The sequence below is a fragment of the Podarcis melisellensis genome (genome assembly GCF_964234715.1).
Source record: "Podarcis melisellensis genome assembly, chromosome: 16".
Classification (NCBI taxonomy): Eukaryota; Metazoa; Chordata; class Lepidosauria; order Squamata; family Lacertidae; genus Podarcis; species Podarcis melisellensis.
The window spans coordinates 16,691,254-16,714,948 of record NC_138533.1 but is presented as its reverse complement, the minus strand read 5'-3'; the positions used below and the strand labels follow the sequence as shown (position 1 = coordinate 16,714,948).

The following is a 23,695-nucleotide window of genomic DNA, read 5'->3' as shown; positions in this document are numbered from 1 at the left end:
GCAGTTCTAATTACCAACTTTCTGGAAGTGTGGAAAAGATCAAGAAGAGAAGTGAAAAGCTGCTAGCGTCTAATCTATTAATGTCTGATGCAGTGCCTGACTATTCTTCAAGTAACTTCTCTCTTTCACACACACACACACACACACCCACCTGCTTAGGACCCTCACAACATTTCTGGCCGTGGGCCAAAAATCTGGATTCGTCCTTTTCAGAGGCTTCGACAAGATTTGTGATGGGTCTGGATTAGAGAGTCAAAAGGATGAGTAATCAAGGTGGACCGATAAAGGAGACATGTGGCCATGTGGCCTAGTCCTCCAACCCTGCGTCCATGGGTCTATCGGCAAGAGTTTGTGTGTGTGTGTGTGTGTGTGTGTGTGTGTGGTTGAGATTGAACGAGTTTCATGCGCAAGAGTTAGCTTGCTCTTTGTGGTTTCAAAGATGTTCTGAACGGGAAGTTGGGGTTTAGAGGCAAAGCTGAACTCACTTCCTGTTGGGCTCTGGGTGAGAACAGAAGCGTAGCAATTCTCGTGCCCCCACACTTTACTTCGGGTCCTGGGCCTCAGCAGTTTCCCCCCCCCCCCGCACCCAGATCACACGTTTTGTTGCAGCAGCGCTGGCCAAGGGTGCCTCTCCGCGCAGAACCTGGAAAAAATATTGGAGCGCATCGGCCTCTGGATAGCCTAGAGCCATTTCGTCACAGAGAGCTGATGGCACGGGGAGCAGCCATGGGTTTAAGGAAGCAGAAGGTCTCCACGGCGTCGGAGGGCCTTTGAACAGCTTCTGAAGAGAGAGGGCAGGGGGCCCAATGAGCCCCCAGTGGCCTTGGGGGAAGAAGAAGACAAGAGCCACTGAAGGCTGAGCGCTCACACGCCTCGACACACATGTCGCTCGCCATGAAAGCCCGGCAGAAGGTGAAGCGGAAGGGACAGGCCAAGGATCGGGTCTTTGGGTGTGACCTAATAGAGCATCTGCAGTTATCTGGCCGGGATGGTAAGTGATTTGTCTTTTCGGAGGCCGGAAATGTCTATGCCTGGTAGCCTCCAGCATCCATTGCCCCCAGTAGGAGATGGTTGGAGAAAAGGGGTCCTGTGCCTCAAGGGTGGCTCAGAACACCTTATTCGGCTTCAGCAGTGGGCTTAGGCTGGGCGTCTAGAGGGGTCCCGCCATCTCCTTCCTGGCTGGCTCCAAGCTCCACAAAGGCATGAAGAACTTTAACAAAGTGCTTTGTAAAACCTTTTTGTAAGTTATTGAAATTGCAAATGGGTGACATTGACTGTGACATTGACACCCCCAAAACAAAACAAAAACTTGATTGTTTTTTATTTGAAACATTTTCAAAACCCTTCATCCAATAGATTCCAGGACAATGTACGATGGCATGTTATTATAATATAATATATTATATATTGTAAATTTATTTTTTCCCCAAAGGAGTACAGGCTGACGATATATTATTATATTATATTATATTATATTATATTATATTATATTATATTATATTATAGTATATTATATTATATTATAGTATATTATATTATATTATATTATACAAGCACAAGCACCTGAGCGGCTACAAAACTATTAATAACAGAAGCCATTAATCCTGGGGGAAAGCATCCGCTTTGCATGCCGAAGGACTCTGGTTCAATTGCCAGCATTTCCAGGCAGGATTGGGTTTGTCTCCCTTCTGAAATCCTGGAGAGACACTGCCAGTCAGTGTAGACAATACTGAAGTAGATGAACTGGGAGCTTGGCTCACTATGTACCTAACCAATTTAAAACACCTGGTCAAATTAAAAACGTCTTAATCTGGCACCAAAAAGATTGCAATGTCAGCACCTCCTTGGGGAGGGTATTCCAAACTTGGGGGTGGGGTATTATGGATTTGTTGGAACCCACACAGGAGACTCTGCCATGGGTATCTGTCTCCTGGTCCATCAGCAACACACAGAACGCCCCCCCCCCAACACACACACAGGTAGTACCAAGGGGGGGGGAGTACCACCCAGCATGATTTTGTGCCCAGTTTTCTTTTTTTTAATATCTAGAATATTTATGCCCTGGCAGGAGTGCCAGCTTGGCCTCGTGACTGTGGGTGCCCGGGGCCGTGGGTGTCATGCAGCGTGCATGGCCCTGGCACTGAAAGTTGTGGGTGTCTGACCCCTTCAAGGGGAATTTTGTGGGTGCTTGGGCACCCAGGGCCTCAGGGAGTTGGCAGCTATGTGCCCTGGCCTTTTAATTCAACCCCTCTTCCTCAGAAAAGAATCACAGATCAGCTTCTAAAATGTTACTATAATAAAACATCAGAAGATTTTTTTTTTTTTAAAGGATCAGCATAAATGTAAAACTAAATAGTATAAAACAAAGGGTGTTTGAAGCATTTTCAGATAGTAAGAATGAACGGCCATGCTAATCTCAACATCCTTGTTCACTAAAAGCAGATACAAATGGTGTTGTTTTAACCTGGTGCCTAAAGATCTTCCTACCTAGAATGTCTTCCCTAGAATGGCCTGAACAAAAAAAAAATCCTTCCAGTAGCACCTTAAAGACCAACTAAGTTAGTTCTTTGTATGAGCTTTCGTGTGCATGCACACTTCGTGAGCCAAATGGGGTGGACTGGTGGGCCAAGAGTGGCTCATGGTGTAGAAATTGCCCACTTCTGTCTCAGTGCAGAGATGGACAGTCCTTTAGGTATCCTGGTCCCAAGGTGTGAAGGACTTTTAAAGCTCAGAGCCAGAATTTTGAATTGATCCCAGAAGCGGACCCAGAAGCGGACCAGAGCAGCTGGCCTGGCACTAGCAGACCCCCCCCCAACGATCCCTATTTTCCAGGGACAGTCTCGGATTTACAGAAGCTGTCCCTGTTTCTGATGTTATCCCAGAACGTTCCCACTTTTCCTAAGGATGTCCCTATTTTCATCGGAGAAATGTTGGAGGGTATGGTAGGACATCCCAATTTTCATTGGAGAGTATGGAGTTATGTGACTCCCGACTCAAGAAGATACAACCTTTAGAAGACATCTGAAGGCAGCCCTGTATAGAGTTTTTTTTAAAAAAAATAACATTTTATTATGTTTTTATTTATGTTGGAAGCTGCCCAGAGTGCAACCAAGTCAGATGGGTAAGATATACCGTATTTTTTCATGTATATTTTTGGTTGTAGCTGGCATACCAGCCTAACCTGGGCAATGTAGGGATATAGGAAACAGTCTTGGGGTTTATCCACACCTACCTTTCCTCCACTCTTTTCTATATAAAAAATTATTTATTTTGTTTTTCAAATTAACTTTTTACACTCACATATCCAACATACATCATAAAATCAAGATTCCATAGAATCTCCTGGGCTTCCCTCCTCCCCTTTGTGGGTCCTATTGTTAATCATTTCCTCCTGCATCTTTTATGATAATCCAAATCTTTTACATCTCCATTATATCCAAAATTCACCATGAAACTACAAGTGCCATTCCAATCCTACTAACAATTTTAACTGTTTACAATGATTCTTCAGATAAATTATAAATTCCCCCATTCCTTATTAAAATTCTGGTCTTCTTGATTTCTGATTCTTCTGGTCATTTTTGCCATTTTGGCATAATCCAGCAATTTAATCTGCCATTCTTCTCTGGTCGGGACTTCTTTCCATCTCTGGGCCAATAACATCCGCGCAGCCGTGGTCGCATACATAAATAATCTTTTCTGCTCCATTGGGATTTCAGCACCTAGAATTCCTAAAAGAATGGTTTCAGGGTTTTTTAAAGAATAAATTATTTTAAACATTAAAATGTTCTTCCACTCTTTTTCAGGCATGATTTACGCTTAGGGCCAAGCATTTTCTATTTGGCCCTGGAGCTTTCCCTATGCAAATGTGCTCTTTAAAGCTCAATCAGAGAAAATGGCAAGCCATAGAAAACCCAAATGAATGTTTGCTCCGATTGAGAGCTAAAGAGCGGGTTTTCACAGGGAAAGTTTGGCAGGGGGGTGGGCTGGGAACGCTCAGACATGGAGCTTTTAAACACAGGCCTGTGCCTGGAAAATGCAGTGCAAAATTTAAGTGTGGATAAGCCCTTATACTAACTGATTCAGAGCATAAGAACCTGTTGGATCAGGCCAATGGCCCATCTAGTCTCCGCAATTGGTTCTCACATTGGCCAACCAGATGCCTGTGAGAAACCAGTAAGTAGGATCTGAGCACATGTGCCCTCTCCCCTCCTGTGGTTTCCAGCGACTGGTCTTCAGAAGCATTATTCCCTCCCACCGACCGTGGAGGCACAGCACAGACATCTGGAGCTAGTAGCCATCAGTGGACGTTCTCCATATGTTTTTTTTCTAATCCTCTCTTAAATCCACCTGAATTGATGGTCATCACTTCCTCCTGTGGGAGCAAGTGTGAAGAAATACCATATTTTTCAGTGTATAACATGACCCCTCTTTTTTGGGACTCCAAATAAAGAAATCCCCTGTATGCACTATCCGTGTATAAACGACCCCCAATTTTAAACTTGAAAAAATAGGGGGGAAATGTAGTCTTATACACGGAAAAATAAGGTACTTTCTTTTCTCTGATTCTTCCGACATTCTGCTTCATTGGATGTCCACAGGCCCTAGTGTCATGAGGAAATCTTTTCTGTATCCACTTTCTCCATGCCAGGTGTCATTTTATAAACCGCTGTCTTGTCACCTCCTGCTTGTCTTTTCTCTAAGTGATTGGTCCATCTAGCTCGGTGTTGCTTGCACGGGCTGGCAGCAGCTCTCCAGGCAGAGGACATTCCCAGCCCTACTTGGAGGTGTCAGGGATTGAACTTGGGGCCTTCTGCGTGCAAAACAGATGCGCTACCCACTGAGCTATGGCAAAAGGGCTCCGTACCAAAGAGACAATCTGCACCTCCAGTGTGTAAAATGGATAAAGGGGTATAGACACCTGTTCCTTCAGACGGAGGGCAATCACATCTATAACAGGGCAGGCATCATTCACCTGGCAGGTAAAAAAACCACCCTCAGCAGCACTGGGATCTCTATCGCATCACCTGGGATGAGGTTTTAGAAGCAAGAAGCAGCAAAGAAGCAAGCCCCCAGTGGAAAACTCCACTTGAGTTTCTCTCTCTCTCTCTCTCTCTCTCATGCCTCTGAGACCTGTGAGCTGTCAGATCAGGGGCTGGTAGGGTATGAGACACACAGGAAGTGAGCTGTGGGGAGCAAGCGGTGTTCTGGTGTTCTTGTTTGAATTTGCAAGGGGAGAGGAAGGGAAGGGAGGTGGCTCGTGCAACTTCCTTGTTTTGCTGGTCCAATTTTGGTGATTGCATCAATTAGGTGCTTGAGCAAGCGAGAGAAGACACAACAAGCAACAGTGGCAGAGCATGCCGGAGGCTGCTTACTTAATACTGTTAGTAGTACAGTGGTACCTCGGGTTAAGTACTTAATTCGTTCCGGAGGTCCGTACTTAACCTGAAACTGTTCTTAACCTGAAGCACCACTTTAGCTAATGGGGCCTCCTGCTGCCGCCGTGCCGCCGGAGCCCGATTCTCTGTTCTCATCCTGAAGCAAAGTTCTTAACCTGAATCACTATTTTTGGGTTAGCGGAGTCTGTAACCTGAAGTGTAAGTAACCTGAAGCGTATGTAACCCGAGGTACCACTGTACTATCATTATCATTATTTGTTTATTTATTTATTGCACTTCTCTTCCACCTTTCCCCCAAAGAGCTCATACAGTGATGGCCACCAACTTTGATGGTTTAAAAGAGGATCAGGAAGATTAATGGAGGAGAGGGTTATGGGTGGCTATTAGCCACAATGGCTCTGCTCAGCCTCCACAGTTGGAGGCAGCAATGCTTCTGAAGGTCAGTTGCTGGGAACCATAGGAGGGGGGAAAGGCTCTTGTGCTTGGGTCCTGCTTGCAGATTTCTCTCAGTCATCCTGCTGGCCACTGAGGGAATAGGATGCTGGCCTAGATGGGGCCCCTTTGGCCTGATCCAGTAGGCTCTTCTTATATCCTTACGGCTTTTATATTGTCCTTCCCCTCCTCATTTCATCCACACAACAACCCTGTGAGGTAGGTCAAGCTGAGAGGCAGTGCCTGGCCCAAGGTCACCCAGTGAGCTTCAAAGCGGAGTGGGCATTTCCACTCCCAGGTCCTAGTATAACCCTCTGCCCTAAATGCCTGCATACATTCCCAGGGCTTAGGTGGAAGGAAACTTGGAAACGGTTAAGGTGAACAAAACGGCTTTAGTTGAAACTGTAAACTATAGACAAACTAGACAGCAAGTGCCTCAAAAGGACAGGTGAAGGCAAAGGTTTTCTGTTGAACAGACGTACAAAAATGCTGTAACCTTTCCAAAGAGAAAAGTTAGGCAATCCTTGCCTAATATTTATGTGCCCATTTAATATGCAAGATCCCTAAGCATAAAACGCAGTAAGATAATTAGAACAAGAAAAAGAAAAATGCATATGCAACATTTGAAACAAAAAATACAAAGATATACACAAGTAAAAATGGAGAAGCTACCAGTAAAACATTCAGTTAAATATCAGTAAGTCATCAGCTGTGTGCTCAGCCAGGTCAAATGGTCCCCTAAACCACCAAAGTCCTGGAGTTACTTCTCTACAGGGAGCATCAGTCTCCAAGGCAGAAGGTATGAGTGCGTTTTTCAGCCCAATAAAAAATTGTAGGGAACTTTCAGCCCTTGTATGGAAAGTCCCAGGGGCCTCATGTTTGTGGTGGGCAGGGCTGGAGGTATTAGTGGGCACTGAAGAGCAGCTGTTATGGCTGCTGCGCCTGCATCCCTGACCCATCCTCTGAGGAGGAGGTGCAGGGGAGAGACACTGATGCAGAACATGTCCCTGTTTTCATCTGAGGAGTGTTGTGGGGTATGGGATTCTGAGTCAGACCATTGGTCCATGCAACTCAGTACTGTCTGCACTGACTGGCAGCGGCTCTCCAGAGTTTCAGACAGGGAGCCTTTTCCCAGCCTTGCTTGGACATGCCAGAGATTGAACCTGGCACAGGCTGCACTTAAAGCAGGTGTTCAACCGCTGAGCTGTGGCCCTTCCCTTTGTGTATCTTCCCATTGCCTATTAGTATTAGTATTGTTATTAACTTCATTAACATACTGCCCTCCCTCTCAGCAGAGCCCAAGGCAATGAGCAGCATAATACAACAATTGTACGCCATAATTTTACTGCCTCCGGGCATGCCCAAATTCAGGTGAGGCCTTTCCATCATTTGATCTCCATACCAAGAAAAACGTCACTTGCTAGGTCTCTGCACTGCTGTTAAAGGCAGAGGAGCAGAGCACATTAAAACAGGTGGCAACCGCAGCTGAATAGAGCTCATCTCTCCCACCCAGCACCCAACATTTTTATCCCCTCTGCAAAGCAAAGCATGTTTGCACAAAAGCTTTTGGGGAGCAGCTCTTGTCCGTGCAGGAGAAGCAGACCCCTGCTCTTGTTCTCCCAGGCTCCTGCAGGCCCTCTCTAGCGGAAGGACGGGATAGGGTTTACACCGGGGGTGGTGTGCTCTTGAGCAAGCTCCCTTTATGTCATGACATGCTCTAATCCAGTCCTCTGGGCAATGCATGTGGGACACTGTCAGGGTTTATACAACCGCTCCGCTTTTCGGAAAACGTTCAAGGAAGAGCAATAGGAGGTGTGTAATGAGCACAATTAGATTGTATCTGTTAATGACAGGGCTGCTTTTGGCACACCTGGGCTGCTGCTTCGCAATCGGGAGACGATCAGCAGGAGAAGATCTCCCAAAGACAAGGTGTCACTTTTCTAGGCACGCATACCTGAGATGGACCTTGCCGGTTACATTAACAGGGTGGAGCTGCCAGGATGGAGCTGGTAGATTCCTAGGAAGCTCAAACCCTGCAGCAATCTCATAGATGAAAATAAGGGCCTGCTTGAAACCTCCATACCTTCTGTGGCATTACCAGAATCTCTAAAACTGAAGTTTTGGAATGCAGCAACTCTCCTATGAGGAAAGGTTGCAGCGTTTGGGGGCTTTTGAGTTTGGAGAAAGGGTGAGTAAGAGGTTGTTAAGTTGTGGGTGAACATATCAGACAACACAGCGATTCTTCAAACAGCTCTTCTTTATTCAGATGCCAGAACAGAACTGAACTGAAGGGCTCAGTCAGCCTGCTTATATAGAGCTCCAGTACAACAGTTACTGTAGCAACTTTCTAAAGCTATCCAATCCCTGAACATCACTTTCGATCCTTCATTTGCATAAAAACTATCCAATCACTGAACGTCACTTCAATACATAACAGAGGTGACTTGTTAGAAGTTTATAAAATTCTGCACAGCATGAGGAAAGCTTTCCTCCCTCTCTCATAACACTGGAACTCGTGGACATCCAAGGAAGCGAAATGCTGGAAGATTCAGGACAGAGAAAAGGAAGTATTTCACACAGTGCTTAAACTGTGGAATTTGTTCCCGAAAGATGTAGTGATGGCCACGTATGGCTTTAAAAGAGGATTGGACAAGTTCGTGGAGGAGAAAACTGCTGATTGCCACTAGACATGAAGGCGATGTTCTGCCTCCACAACTGAAAGTGGTGGTAATGCTTCTGAAAAGCAGTAGCCGGAAATGGCAGGAGAGGAGAGTGTGCTTGGGCTCTGGTCCTGCTAGTGGCATCTGCTAGTTGGCCACTGTGAAAACAGGATGCTGGACTAGATGGACCCTGGGCCTGATCCTGCAAGCTCTTCTTATGTTCGTTTGTTCCTCCTGTCTGCTGTATCCATTGACTCTGTAGTAGCCTTGTCGTCCATTGATCTAATAGCCAGTAGAATAATTGTTCTTTTGGTTAAAGATGCATTGAGATGGCTCTTTTGGTTATCAGTGCATGTTATCAATGGTCCGAAAAGCACATAGATTTAGAGGCAGATGCCCTCTAGCTGCATGAAATTAGGGATGAGTTGAGCAGCTCATCCATGCATCCTTTTGTGCCGTGTTTCTATCTAGACACAGGTCCAGGCTTTTCCAGAGTTTATTTTGAGGAAAGTGCTTTGAATGCGGTAGCTCTGTGAGGTGAATAGAGGCCTTCTAACCACTGTCAGAGCCTTTAACAAACTACAGCTCCCAGGATTCTTTGGGGGGGGGGAGCCATGACATGTTTATAATGGTGTCAGAGTGCTTTCAATGTATGGTATGGCTTTGGCCCGGGTGGAAAGGAGGAGGGTAAGTGAGAGAGGCAGTTTAAAGTATTAAAGAGTGGTGTGAACATGGCCTGTGTTTATTCATGAATGAGGCAGGGCACTTCTAAGCACATGTTGCTGGGGAGAAATAGTGGGGAAGGCCCTATCTGCAGTGGAGCATAGCCTCTGGACATCCCCGAGGGATAAACAGCAGAGAACCTTGTTGTGGTACCTTAAAGACATATCAAGGTATTATTCCAAGAGCTTTCCTGAGACAAAGTCCATTGCAACAGATCTATGAAGTAATGATCTTCACTTGCAAGTACAGTTGCCTCGCAACTTACACAAGGGTTGTGTTCTGGGGACAGTGTGCGAAGCAACCCTTTTAAAAACCGTAAAAAAGACTCTCTGACCACCTCTGCACTCTCTCCAAAGGCTGCTACAGATTCTCTCTGCACCTCTGAACGCAGAGGTGGAAGGAGGGGAGCAAAAAGTGGGGAAGGGCTGCAGCCTTTACATCTAGAACATGTCATTTCTTGGAAGTGCATTCTTAAAAACTTGTATACCGTAACTTAGCTGAGAGCTTCAGTTCTCCATCTGTGTGCATTTTGCTTCCTGTCTGTGCTTCGGAAATGAAATCACCCAGCGACTCCACCCAGACATCTACCCTTGAAGAGAGTGTGTGTGTGTGTCTCCACACTTGCCCATTGCACATCAGATCTATTTTGTTTCCCTATTAAGTGTAGATCTTGACATTAGAGGCCCAGCGGACAATGTTAACTGGGTTCCAAGCATCTCTAAGCCTGCCCATCTCTGACACTAGAATGGACTTCTGATTCATTCGAGGTCCCCATAAAAAAGCAAACACAAGCAAGTTTTCAGTTGGTTTGTATATTGGTACCTTCCCTACTTCATGAAGGAACTATCTCAGATACGCATAGGCCACTTCCTCCAGCTACTCAACGGAGCTATGTTGTTTAAAACCATATGATATAAAACCAGCGTGATAACAAAATCATGAAACAAAACTGCAAACAATCATGTTTTAAAACAGGCCTGAATCTACTAAATCAACCTGCCTGCAAATTCCCCTGCTGCAAAAATAAAGAAGTCCCAAAAGGCAGGCTTCTCACCTCACACACAGTTCGCCTCTTTCGTATTTATATCCTCACAACAAACCTGTGAGGTAGGTTAGGTTGAGAGACTGTGAATAAGCTAAAGGCCACCCAGTGAGCTTCATGGCCAAATGGGGATTTGAACCTTGGTCTCCCAGGTCCTAGTCTGACTCTCTAACCACTGTGCCACACTGGCTATATTGCCCTTTCTGTCAGGGATTTGGAGATTTAAAAAAACTGTTCAATCTTATTTTTGGTCGGTAAACACAAATCAACTGGTGAATATTTAAACAGGGGGTGTGGGTTTTGTTGTCGCTACTTATCCCTGCAATGGACTTCCCCCAAAGAATTCTGGGAACTGTAGTTGCCCCTCAGAGACTTACAATTCCCAGTGTCGTTAACAGCGCCCAGAATTCTTTGGGGGGAAAGTCATGTGTTTTGGATGTGCTTCAAATGTATGGTGTAGAGCTGCCCTGTGGCTGTCCAGAATGGAGGTCCCATTGGTGGTGGGCCCCAGGAGGCCCTACGGTCAGCACTGCTGGGTGGTGGTGATGCCAGCCCTCCTGGGACCACAGCAGGCTGCCTTTCAGGGTGATTTTGGCCATCTGTCAAGAGGCACCACCATTCCCCAGGCTGACTCCCAACCCTTTCCCAGTTCCTCAGGTTCTGAAGAGCTGCACAGAGTTTGTGGAGCAGCACGGAATCGTGGACGGGATCTACCGGCTGTCAGGAGTCTCCTCGAACATCCAGAAGCTGAGGTAAAAGCCACCTGGCATTATTCATGTATGGAACCCACTGCGGGAAGATGTGGTACTGGAGTCGCCAGCTTAGATGACTTTCAAAAAAGGATTTTTTTGGAAATTTATGAAGGAAGAGGAGCAGGGGGTATCAACTGATGGCGGTAAGCTGTGATTCATAAATGGAACCTCCCTGCCCAAAAGCAGCCTACCTGGAATAACAGCTTAAGAATCCCTGACACATGGCCATCCAACCTCCAACAATGGATAATCTAACACCTTCTGGGGGAGTCCGATCCATTGTCTTACAGCTCTCGCCATCAGAAAGCTCTTCCTAATATTTAGCCGGGATCTCCTTTCTGGTCATTTGAATCCAATGGTTCAGGTCCTGCCCTCTGGAGCAGCAGAAAGCAAGCTTGCTCCATCTCCCATGTGACAGCCCTTCAGATAGTCCAGATCTTTTGGTGTTACTATATATTCCATTGCCTTTTTCCTTCCTCCCCTTTCTTGGCCCTTTGCAGGTTGGAATTTGACAACGACCGGGGCTCCCCTGACCTCAACAAAGACTTGTACCTCCAGGACATCCACTGCGTGAGCTCGCTCTGCAAAGCCTACTTCAGGGAGCTGCCCAACCCACTCCTCACCTATCAGCTCTATGATAAGTTTGCCGTGAGTATGGCTGACCCAGGGCATATTTCGCACTAAAGGCCTTCACTCTAGGGCAGGCCAAAGGCCGCATTCTCTTCTGCGGAACCTTCCAAGAGCCAAATGCCAATAGTGGGTGGGGCCAAGGGCAGATATGGGCAGGGCAACAGATTTAAATTTCAGCTTTGAAAAGTAGGCTAGTTTCTACATCCACCCACCTCTGCCTCAAGCAAGAGTCATGGAATTACAGTGTTGGAAGGGACTCCAAGAGCCATCTAGTCCTACCCACCTCCCTGTAAGTCGTTATCAGGTCAAGGATAGATTCTAGGCAGGCAGAAGGAGGCAAAGCAGGACCAGTGAGGGATGTGGCTTGGGAGAGGAGATGTGGCCTAGGGAGATTCCCGAGGGCCAGACAGAGAGTCCTGAAGGGCCACATTCAGCCCCCCGGGTGTGAGGATCCCTGTTCCCTGCCCTAATACATATAAAGTGTTGCTTTGTTGTGCTCACCAATACAGCAGTTTCCAAGGTTCATCCGCTTTCAATGTGCAGTGGATGTGCTTTAAATATACGGTGTGGATCTGCCCTAATTGTGCATAGATTTGCATGCTACTCATTGAATCATCAAATTGTAGAGGTGGAAGGGACCCAAAGGCTCATCTAGTCCAACCCCCTGCAATGCAATGGCAACTGTGGCTCAGGTCTGGCAGATGACTGTACACGATATCCAAAACTATTTGCTTTCAATGTTTGGTATTGCATGGCAGGGTGGGAGGCATGCTGTGGAATTGAGCAAACAAAATGTTGACCTGAGCACCTTTTTCCCCTCTCCCACTTCACCCAGGATGCTGTGGCCATCCAGATGGAGGAGGGTCGGCTGGAAAAGATCAAGGATGTGCTGAAGGAACTCCCAGCGCCCCACTACAGGTACCTGCAAGGGCCAAAAAGTCCTTTTTCTGGCTCAATCCTCATAGCGTCTTTTGGTCTCGCACATGTGTGAGAGCTCAGGACATAAAAAGGAGTGTCCTGATTTTTGTCCCCCTGTAGATTACTGAATGCTAGTATGGTTGGTAAGGAGATTTTGCAGTCCACTTCCTATTCATGGATGCTGGTGGTTGTGATTTCTCATTCAGTTGACCCTCACTCTGTCGTCCCCCCCCCCAATCTTTGTTTTGGCTTTGTGTCCACCACAAGGACCTTGGAGTTCCTGATGAAGCATCTAGTTCACATGGCCTCTTTCAGCTCCGAGACCAACATGCATGTACGGAACCTGGCCATCGTCTGGGCTCCCAACCTGCTCAGGTGAGACGTAGCAGCTTTTATCAAACAAGTTCAGTTCTTGGTGAACCATCATCGACAGCAACTTTGTTTAAGCCCTGGCAAAGGGGAATTGGACTGAAACAAAGGCAAATTTGGAAAACTAGATTTCTGAACAAGGAAGAAGAAGACTGGCCTGACAATCAGGAGACTCTTGCTCAACAAATGAGTGTCAACAAGACTCACCACACCCACTCCCAACCTGTGCACCTCTGCTTCATTAGGCTTCACCCCCCCCTCTCTTCTCAGGTCCAAGGACATTGAGTCGTGTGGCTTCAACGGCACAGCAGCCTTCATGGAGGTCCGCGTCCAGTCCATTGTGGTGGAGTTTATCCTCACCCACGTGGATCAGATTTTCAATAACGTCCCTCTCTGTGGTAGGTCTTTATGTGTGACAGACGAATACCATAGAATTATAGAAATGTAGTGTTGGAACTTCTTGTAGTGCCCTCCATTGCAATACCCCTCCATACACATTCAGTACACAGGCCTCGAGGGGAGGTGTGGGGCACCTCAGCAGCCCTAATGAACTTCCCAAAGAGCTTCCAAAATCTGAGGACCTCCCGAGAGAGGTTGTGGTGACAGCATATGGTTTGTTTGTTTGTTTATTTTATTTATTTATTGCATTTATACCCCAACTTTCTTCCCAAGGAGCTCAGGGTGTTGTACAAAGTTCTCCTCTCCCTCATTTAATTCCCACAACAGCCCTGTGAGGAAGGTTAGGCTGAGAGTCAGTGACTGGTCCACAGTCACCCAGTGAGCTTCATGGCTGAGTGGGGTGATTTCAACTCTGATCTCCTAAGTACAGTGGTACTTCGGAAGTCGAACAGAATCTGTTCTGGAAGTCTGATCGACTTCCAAAACATTTGGAAACCAAGGCATGGCTTCTGATTGCTGCAGGAAGCTCCTGCACCCAATCGGAAGCGGCATCGGACATTTGGGTTCTAAAGAATGTTTGTAAACTGGAACAACTCACTTCCGAGTTTGCGGGGTTTGGGAGCCAAAATGTTCAACTTGCATGGCGTTCGGGATCCAAGGTACAACTGTACTAGTCCAATACTCTTTAACCACTGTACCACACTATCTCTCCTGCACTAAGCTAGCTCTCTGGCTTTATTCCTGTGCTCACTTAATTTTCTGATGATGCTGTTTTTCTCCACTACTTCTATAGCCGGGAGCCGTGAATCTCTCAGGAAGTCCCTTCTTCTTGCGAGCTCACCGGTGACCTTTGGCGACGACAAATACTCCTTTTCCTGCAATATCCCAGCTGCACTGAACCAGGGGGATGGCCCACCGCAGATGCGACCCTACCACACCATCATCGAGCTCACCGACAACAAGTACACACCTCCCTTCCCTCTCTTTCCCCTTCCCATGTTCACTTCTGTATTTGCCTGCTGAGAATTTCCGGATTCTAGTTACAAAGGATGGCATGGGATGCCCGTTTTGCAAAGCGACTACAACCAAGGGGCATGAAGCCCATTTTGCTTGCTGGGCTGCAGAGAAAAAGGCACATCCCTACCTATGTGGTGGGGTTGCCCCCAGACTGTGCAGCATTGGTCACAGATATTCCAGACCCCTTCATCCTCCAGCAAACTGCCCCCCGGCCCTGATTATTTTATCTGATGTTGTTTTTCTTGCATGAATGAGAATAGTAAATCTGTGCACAGAGATTTGTTGATGCTTATTTTAGCTGCAGCCAGACAAGAAACCACTTTCTCTCTGCCCTCACTTCTGAGGACTTAGAGAGTCCTAAGGATGTCATTGGAAGTGGCTCCAGACACATGATGACCAACCTGTGTGCAAAATTTATAACCTCCATTCCAATTCTTCACAGAAGAAAAGGATCCCTTAAGGCAAAGAAATGGAAGTCAATTTTCAACCTCGGCCGATCCAGCCATGATGCCAAACGCAAGTTGAACAAGACGGAGGACAAAGGTAAAAGGCTTAATGCTAAAGCTCACTGTAACTGTTCAAGCAGAGTTAATTGTATGACATATATGGCCTAAAAGTGGGTCTTTCTGTCACTATCTCGTTGATTATTTTTCCCAACAAGAGTGCCAAGTGCTGCATTATAGTGCATATCAATGGTTCCCACAAAATTTTGGGCCACTGTACCTTTGGTTCTATACACTCATCCCCAGTGCCCCCTGCCCTATAAAACCATTGTTCAGAACAGAAGGACTATAATAACACAATAAAATTCAAAACAGTAACAATTAATTGCACATTTAATTCAAAATGAAATTAAAACTATTTCGTTTAATTAATTCAGCAAAATGGATGAACTCGATACAGTGATAGCAGCTTTTCAGAGTCTGATAGTCGTTTACACCTCTAGTGCCCCCCTGCCACCCCTTTGCCTCCAGGGGGCAGAACCACCCACTTTGGTTGTAGATTCTACCAGAGCTTTATTCAAGAGCTTTATTAAATATATGGGACCATGATATATGAGACAACTTTTTCTCTAAAGGATTAATTTTCTGGATGTTGACTTCTAGAATCTCTGTTAACACAACAGTGGAAGACACTAAAAGATTTGAGCTTAGCGCTATGGTACAGTATAAAAAACATCTCCCGAACATTTATTTGCAATGTGGTGGGACTTTATATCTTATGTTTCATCTGCCAACATGCAAGACTCTTCTCCAACATCAAAAATATAAATTTGGATTGATGGGAAAGATCAGAAACCAGAAAGATCAAGTATTCTTAAAAGATTGGAATAACTTTGTAATATATTTAAAAGACCATTGTAACCAGTTGAAATCATTGGCAGGGATACAATGACAATTCTATGAAAAATAAATACCCACTTTTTGTATGCATCCTGCGGTTCTTTTGGTTTGTTATGTTGATGTTGCTTCTTTTATTTTGTTGCCTGTAAAAGGAAAAAAATAGATACTATTAAAATTCAACTGAAAAAAGGGTTTTTTGAGGCCTGGATTTGGTTGCCTCAACCCTGCCTTTCTGTTCCAGATGACAAAATGGGAAAGATGCGTCTGCGGCCGGCCAAAAGCATGGATTCCCTCAGCTCCATGCCATGTGCCAGCGATGGTAAGTGCAGAAATCTCTGGGGTTGTTTACATTCGCTGCTGAGGGGCTGGCTGGCTTTTGCCCCACTTCTATGCCTCCTGGAGCACAGAGATGGAGGAGACAGAAGGACTTGGGTGTTTCACCAAATCCTGGAAGGACTTTAATCCTAATAATTTGGATCGCTGGTATTCAAGGGTTTGGCAGATTGCCCTTCTTGAAAACGTATCTCCTTAAACTAAAAATATCTAAAGGGCAGAACTCAATTTTTTTGGACATATGATGTGATGTCTTATACAAATATTGAGGCACATCGGCATAGTCAAACGTCTAGCTCATTTAATACTAAATAGAACCTTTATTCTCCATAATGATGGAATTCACAGATTGGTAATACTTTTATTTTCATATATCCTTACTATTTGTAAAGGAAAACTTTTTATGAGTTAATACTTAATTATCCGTTTGGAGCTGTGCCGTATCTTTGTACTTTTGTCCTTCCAGGCTGTGACCCTTTACCATTTAAGTTTCAGGTCGTTTGCTTTCTTTCTTTATGTTATGTTTGCACTTTTTTGGTTGACCAATAAATAATAATAATTTTTAAAAACCCAGCAGCATACCCACAGTAATCTCATAGCAAATTCATCAGAATATTAAGGCAACCTTGGAAAAGGTTTGGGACCCAGGTGTGGGGCCCTGCCTATTGGGACCCTCTTTGATCCAGCATTTTTCCTTTGGGTGCAGATGACATTCAGCTGGGGAGGAAAATCTCCCAGAAGCAGCTCACTCTGTGCCGTGAGAGTTTTGATGGCCCGGCTTCTCTCGATAACAGTTTCCTGCTGTCGGAGTCCGATGAGTATACGGAGAGGCCCAAGGCCGAAGAAGCACAAGGCGAGTCGGAGGGCGAAGCCACTGCCAAGTCAGAACCCACCACCCCGAAAGCCAGCAGGTCCAGCCTTGTCGGGGTGGCTCCTCAAGGGAGATCCCCCAAAACTGGGCGGAACCGTGCAGAGAAGTGCGCCGGCGTCCACATCTCTGGGCCTTTCTCTGTCACGGTCCCGTTTCACATCACTTCCAACCTCAGTTTGTCCCGGCTAACCCGGGGGCTCGAGTGCCCTGCCCTGAGCCACTGTGCCCTGGAGAAAGACCCTTCTGAGACCTCTGAGGCCAAAGAGGACGAGCCTTCTAAGCAGAAAGAAACTGAGGAGAAGCTGGTACCTGACCTCACAAACAAGGATGACGCCGGAGGTAAGTATCTCCCCACCATTTCTTCCATCTACAAGCTGCCTTGGTGGTATAGACCAGGGGTGTGGAACCATTTTTGGCTCCATGGGACAGATCCTTATCAGAATTGGCTCCTGAGCCAAATTTGACAGAGTTCTCCCTGCCCTCCCCCAGCCTTCATTTTACCAGGCAGGGGTCTATGCAAGCCCCCTTCCTGAATCAGGAAAAAGGATGCATGGAATCCTGCAGGATTGAACCTGTGCCCATCAGCTGAAGATCAGCTGTCACGAGTGGTGTCAGCTGATAGGCAGGTGAGTGTGGTTTGAGCCAAGATGGGCCTGCAGGCTAGAGGTTCTCTACTCTTGGGACTCGCTGCCAGATTCCCCAGTTTGTGCCCACTGGTGCATTACACAGCTGCATGAAGAACCATCTTGTCTTGCATGAAACCTGCCCATTCCTTAACATCACTCTTTTGAGGCTCTGCCCCAGGTGCCCCCAGTTTCAGAAGTTAAGCAGATGATAGCAGGTGAGAGGGACTTTTCAGTGGTGGCACCCTTCTTGACCTGGGAACTGGCCCTACTTAACAGTTGTTAGGTATTCCCAAAATAATACAGATGAACACCTGAAATGTGACATATTTAATCAACTAGAGGAATCTTAGCTGATTACCTATATGAATCTTCATTGATTCATCAAATAAATCTGCAAAAATGTGTATATAATAAATAGAATGGATTGTATTCTACTAAGCTCTACACATAATAAAAGTAATGGGCAAATGTTAAACATGTCCATTAATTGCTACTTTGAGTATGGCTAACATGAGATGCAACCCAATAGTTCTAACTTACTAACTTACTTTATTTTTAAGTGATGCAGACTAGGGTCAGAGCAAGTACCCCCCCTTTTCTCTCATAGGGGAGGTAGGTGTTGTTTTTTCTTCTTCCTAAGATTGCGCTCACCATCTTCAGTTTTCCTAAATACTTGTATTACAAAGAACTTGGGGCTCACCAAGGAGCTAGTCCCTGTCACGAAGAACTGACTTGCTCTTTGCTTCTTCTTCTTTTGCTTCCCCTTATTGAAACAGATGCAAAGGCAGGAGGCCTGTCTGATTCGGAAGAGAACCAGATGTCTTTGGAGGTCCAGGACTCCTTCTCTTTCCTGGACAGCCAAGATGCCTGGCTGGGTGAAAGCATGGATGGAGACCAGCCCCGGAAGAGCACCAGCATAGCGCCTGATTTTTCAGGCAGTGGTGTGGATGATTCCCCACTCACAGAGGACGACATGAGCAGTGGGTTCATGAATGAGATGATAGGAGGCGGGATGCAGGTGAGGTCCATGACTATGTCACCCAAAATCTTTACCTAGTTAAAAAGGCAGGTGCTCTTCCACCCCATCCTTGAGTCTCTCTCCTAGCAGGAGCTGCACATCAGCTCCTACCTGACCATTTTGGCAGCTCCAAGGTGGGAAGGGAGGGAAGAAAGGAGTCCTTTGGAGCTAGACAACTCCTACAATCTCCATAAGCAGATACACACAACAATCCATAGAGCTCTGTGGGGGCGGGGATCCATTAATATAAAATTATGCTGCAGAAATAAAGTGCAGCATAGGGGTTGACCCTTTTATACATATTAAGTGTGTTTTTGGCATATAATCTTGCATATAATGGATGGGGCTATTTTTAAAAGACGTGAGTGCTCAATAGCAGAGGTGATCCAAAGTGAGCAAAGTCCAGGACAGATAAAACAAAGGACTTCTTCCGGCAGTGCATAAACTATGGAACTCCCTCCCACAGGAGGCAGTGATGGCCACCAACTTGGATGGCCTGGAAAGAGGATTGGACAAAATTCATGGCTATGCTTCGCCTCCAGGGTCAGAGGCAGCAAAGCTTCCGAATACCAGTTGCGGGAGACCACAGGAGGGGAAAGGGTTCTTAAGCCTGGGTCCTGCTCAGGGGCTTCACAGTGAGACATCTAAGTTGCCACTGTGAGAACAGGGTGATGGGCTAGGTGGACCATTATTAGCATGATTCAGCAGGGCTCTTCTTAAACGGGTTGGAACCGCCAAACATTCATTCATTCATTATTTATTTATTTCATAAAATTTATATATTGATAGTAGGAAAAAAATCTCAAAGCAGTTTACAAACAAGACAAAACAATGAAATTACAACTAAAATTTTACAACTGTAATTTAAAACATACAGAAAATTAAAGCCACTGTAAACTAAAACACATTAAAACTCATACAAATTCCACCCATAAATCCCCTTAAAACCCAGTACAGTAGTTGGATTTGTGCAGAAGGCGTGTTTTATAAGTTTTTATTTTACTTTTTAATTGTATTGGTTTGGGGTTTTGCTGCCCTGGGCTTTTTTTGGAAGGGAGGGCAGGAGAGAAATGTAATGAATAAAGAAACAGGCAGTTTCTTATGCTCCCTTCAGCCCCAGGCAAAACAGGCCTGGGGCTGATGGGAGTTGTAGTTCAAAGCGCCTTGCTGTCTGGTGCCTAAACATATGGAGAAAGGGAGGTTGTTCTGTGTGTTTGCTATATTCATTATTTTTAAAAGGGTAACTGAGGAAAAGAAAGGAAGGAAGGAAGGAAGGAAGAAAGACATGTGTTTGAACCAAAGAGGAGCCTTATTTAAAACTCTTTTCTTTCTCTACCTCCAGCTGGAGATGTTTTCAGCTGTTTCACCACTAGATTACCTGTCCATTGAGGAGTGTATGAACGAGCACTCAGAAGAGGAAGATGACCAATATTATCTGGCTGTGGGATGTTCAGATGGTGAAGAGGTTTCTAAGGAGGTTGACAGTGAAGAGGTCTACTTGAGTGCTTTTGATGACCTCAGCCCCTTAGCTGGCAAATTACAGCATTTCCAGCAGCCAGATGAAGACCAGGCTCTTGATGACACCTGTCTTCCAAGGAGCACGTTGGACGATCAGCCCTTCAGTCTGGCCGGACAGCCCTTACCTGAAGACCCAGACAGCTCCCATCTTTTTGAAGTTGGCAGGGAGCCTCTCCTGGGTGGTCCTCCAGTTCATGACTTCAGGTTAGACAATTCCCAGCTGGATCCAGCTTCTGCCAATCCATCTGAAGAAGAGTTGCAGGCCTTCCTGGATTCTGGTAGTGATTTCAGTCAGTTGGAAACTCTCATGAAGGCTGAATCTGAGACCACCCAGGTAGATCCTGACTTGGCAGCGTTGCAGATGGAAGGCATAAATGCCAGAGGTGAAGATGACCTGCTTCTAGGAACAGGGTGCTTGATGCACGCCAAATGCCCCGATGGAATTCCAGAAAACCCTGTGCAAAGATCTTTGGATCAAGAGAATCAAAACCATGCAGCCCAACTGAGCCTTGAAAATGAGTGGCAACGATACAATGCATTAGGCATTGAGCAGGTTGCAAGATCTCCTTGCATCCCCAGCATAGAGGCTGATGGATCTACCTTGGAGGTAGATGGATTGTATGACTGGCACCCAGACTATGAGTTCCCATTTCAAGAGGCAGAGCAGCCACAGAGGGGAGAGACTGCTCTTCATCCTCAGGCAGCAGAAGTTCTTTCACCCCTGGATGGCTCCACTTTGCACAGCGCTCCACTTTCCTCTTTGCTGGATAATTGCTCTGAAAATGCTTCTTCTGAGATGTCTCCAATGCTTGCACCGAGTCTTGAGCCAGATGCTCCACCTGGGAGAGCCCCTTCTGGTGGCTCCTTGCCTGACAATTCCAATGGGTCTGAAGCCTCGTCGCTCGGGGCCCCTTCTCTGCAGGGCTGCCCAGAAAGTCCTCCACAGACACCACCACATTCAATGCCGGCGAAAGCCTCCGATGCCCTCAAGCACGACCTCTCTGACGGAAGCGTCTCCATGAGGTTGACTTCGCATGCCATCAGAGTGCAGCAGGCGAAATCTTTCCCAGTCGTGCCTCCGAAACCCCAGTTTGCCAAGATCCCTCCGGCCTTAATGCCAATATCTCCAACCAAGGAAGGCTCCCTCATGTGGTGCAGCCCACCTGTCCCAGAAAAGAACTGTAGAAACGGGATAAAAGAGGAGCCCAGCGAAGGCTCTCTGCGCAGGCCCCTTCGCCCAGCCAGCCTGGATGTACAATGCAGCACCCCAGATAGCACTGAAAATGTAAAAACTCCCCTGGCTTCTTCCAAGCTGCCCACCTCTCCAGGTTACTGTCTTGGCGATTCAGGGGCCCTCCGGATGCAGCGGAATTCCATGCCTGTGAGTTTAGAGAAATATGACAGAGATTACGAGAGCAGAGGAGCAGACGCAGTCCCAAAGCTACTGCACTCCCCACTGGACAAATGCAGCCTTTGGCCCAAAAGCAGTGATGAGCTCCCTAATACAAAGTGCTCTCTGCTAGAAAATTTGGATAAAGACAGCAGCAGCACTACCACCACCAGGGGTGAAGAAGGGAAGGGTGAGCCCTCCCAAAAGCAACTTCCAGTGCCTCCGATGCTTGGTGAGGCTGGTGGGGCTGTCCCCCAGAAGCAGAGATGGGCCAGCTGGCGCAATGGGAACAGCATGTCTTTTGACGAGGCCGTCGCTCTTGCCAAGGAGAGACACGTGGGCCAGGCCCCAATGAGGAGGATGCAGACCTACTGTTTTGGCGATGTGGAGGGGCTGTATGGCCCTCCCAGAACAGAGAAGCCACCCCCAAACCCCAAGCCCGCCCTGAAGCCTCTGGGGCAGCGGCCCCTGAGACCCCTGTCCTGCGCAGGCACAGCCGCAGATGCCTTTGTCCCGGGGAAGCCGCCTCTTGCTCCAGCATTGCCTGACATCATCCCAGAAGGCCAACTCTCTCCAAGCCTGGAAGCTCTGTCCCTTCCTCAGGATCTTCCGCCAAGGAGAAAACTGAGCTTGACAAAGGCAGGGCGACGTGCGTCCAACTCGGAAGAGGTGCTTTTAGCAGCACAGCAGGAGCGGAGGTGATTTGCTTTGGCAGCTGGTTCCCAAATCTGGCCTTCAACTGTGCTGCCTGGTGCTGCTGGGACCTTGGACTTCTGCACTGATGTGGCACCTCCCCACCCACCCAATCAGGACACAAAGGACTGAAGAAGAGTCTTGCTGGAACAAACCAACCTTAGCTAAGAATCATCTGCTTCAAGCAGAGATCAGCCAGAAGTCCACAAGCAGGGCCTGAGAAAGCAAGAGCGGCAGGGTGATACAACCAAGGGCATGTCACGTGGCTGCTGCAAATTGGGGTAGCTGCTCAGATTTGAGTCCTGTGCGGTAGGTAAGGTGGTAGATAGCGATGTAGGATAAATGCTATTGTGAGTGAGTAGGCTTAAATCGATGCAACGGAAATAACTAAGAGAAAGGAAAAAAATATTGTAAGTTTACCATTCTGAAATATGCGTATCTTCTTTGCAGGCAGGCATCCCCTTAACTATTAACACATATTGGATGGTTGCATATAAAGCTCCCCTTTAATCAGCTTCTCCCAAAGAATTCTGGGAAGCGTAGTTTGTTACGGGTGCTGAAAGTTGTTAGGAGGCCTCTATTCCCCTCACAGCAGTACAATTCCCAGAGTACCCTATGAGGAGGGAATGCTAGTAAAAGCACTGTAAGAACTCTAACAGCACCCTTTACGACTACAGCCATGTTCTGTTGAAAACTGTATCATGGTGCTTTAAATGTATGGTGTGAATGAGGCCGAAGTAGAACTGTTATATAGCCTACATCCCACTCGGCTTTTACCCTGAAGGTCTGAATGTACTTATAGATGCAAGAGACAAATTTCTGTTTAGCTCTCTCTTTAAACATGGAAGGATACTGAGCGAGATCACTGCCTTGAAGGTTGAGGCTGTCATAATATTTTGCATACTTATTTGGAAGGAAGTCCCGCTCAGCAATGCGAGACTTACTTCTAAGTATAAACATGCATAGGATTTTGCACGTAGACATGCATGTATGTACCTAGAGGCTCTCAAACGTCTCAGAAGCAATGAGTGACAGTTACCAGAAAAAACAGTGTTTCTCCACTATGAATTGGAAAATAAATGTCCATGCTGTTTGTTTGGTAGTAATGAATATTTGTACATGGCTACCATGATGCTGCACTCAAGAATTTGCAGAACGTAATATGGGGACACAAGATCGCCCACATGGGCTTTGTGGATGACAGAATATCCTGGATCCTGGTACTTGGGGTGGCTTGTTAGTCCAGCCTTTGCCAACCTGGGGCCCTCCAGATGTTTTGGACTATAGCTCCCATCAGCCCCAGCCAGCACATGGACACATGGTGGCTGGGGCTGATAGGAATTGTAGTCCTGAAATATCTGGAGAGCTCCAGATTCGCAATACCTGTGTTAGTCCCTCTTTCCAGTAGAGAGCCCAAAGGAATATTGTTGCATGAACTTTATTCACCGGCCCAAAATCAGTAATGGTTTATCTCAGAAGTCCAGATGTCTTGCTTCATGATTCTCTTTTACACAGGAAAAAAAGCAACAGTCTTTAACTCAATGCATTTTTATATTCAGATG

The 23,695-nt window shown here is 46.5% G+C and overlaps 1 protein-coding gene across 2 annotated transcripts; it reads left to right on the top strand.

Annotated features, from left to right (window-relative positions):
• Positions 1–102: 102 nt before the first annotated feature.
• On the top strand, positions 103–22,782 carry ARHGAP30 (Rho GTPase activating protein 30). Of its 2 annotated transcripts, none has more exons than XM_081892989.1 (13): positions 103–237; positions 274–991; positions 10,906–11,008; positions 11,509–11,656; positions 12,474–12,556; positions 12,824–12,931; positions 13,196–13,323; positions 14,118–14,286; positions 14,787–14,884; positions 15,926–16,003; positions 16,724–17,227; positions 18,291–18,532; positions 19,875–22,782. In XM_081892989.1, the coding sequence occupies exons 2-13, from the start codon at positions 883–885 to the stop codon at positions 22,140–22,142; spliced, it is 4,038 nt and encodes a 1,345-aa protein (XP_081749115.1). In that variant the 5' UTR covers positions 103–237; positions 274–882; the 3' UTR covers positions 22,143–22,782. The 2 variants fall into 2 exon arrangements, with proteins under 2 accessions (XP_081749115.1, XP_081749114.1); XM_081892988.1 differs by having other exon boundaries at positions 104–237; positions 14,784–14,884.
• Positions 22,783–23,695: the final 913 nt, after the last annotated feature.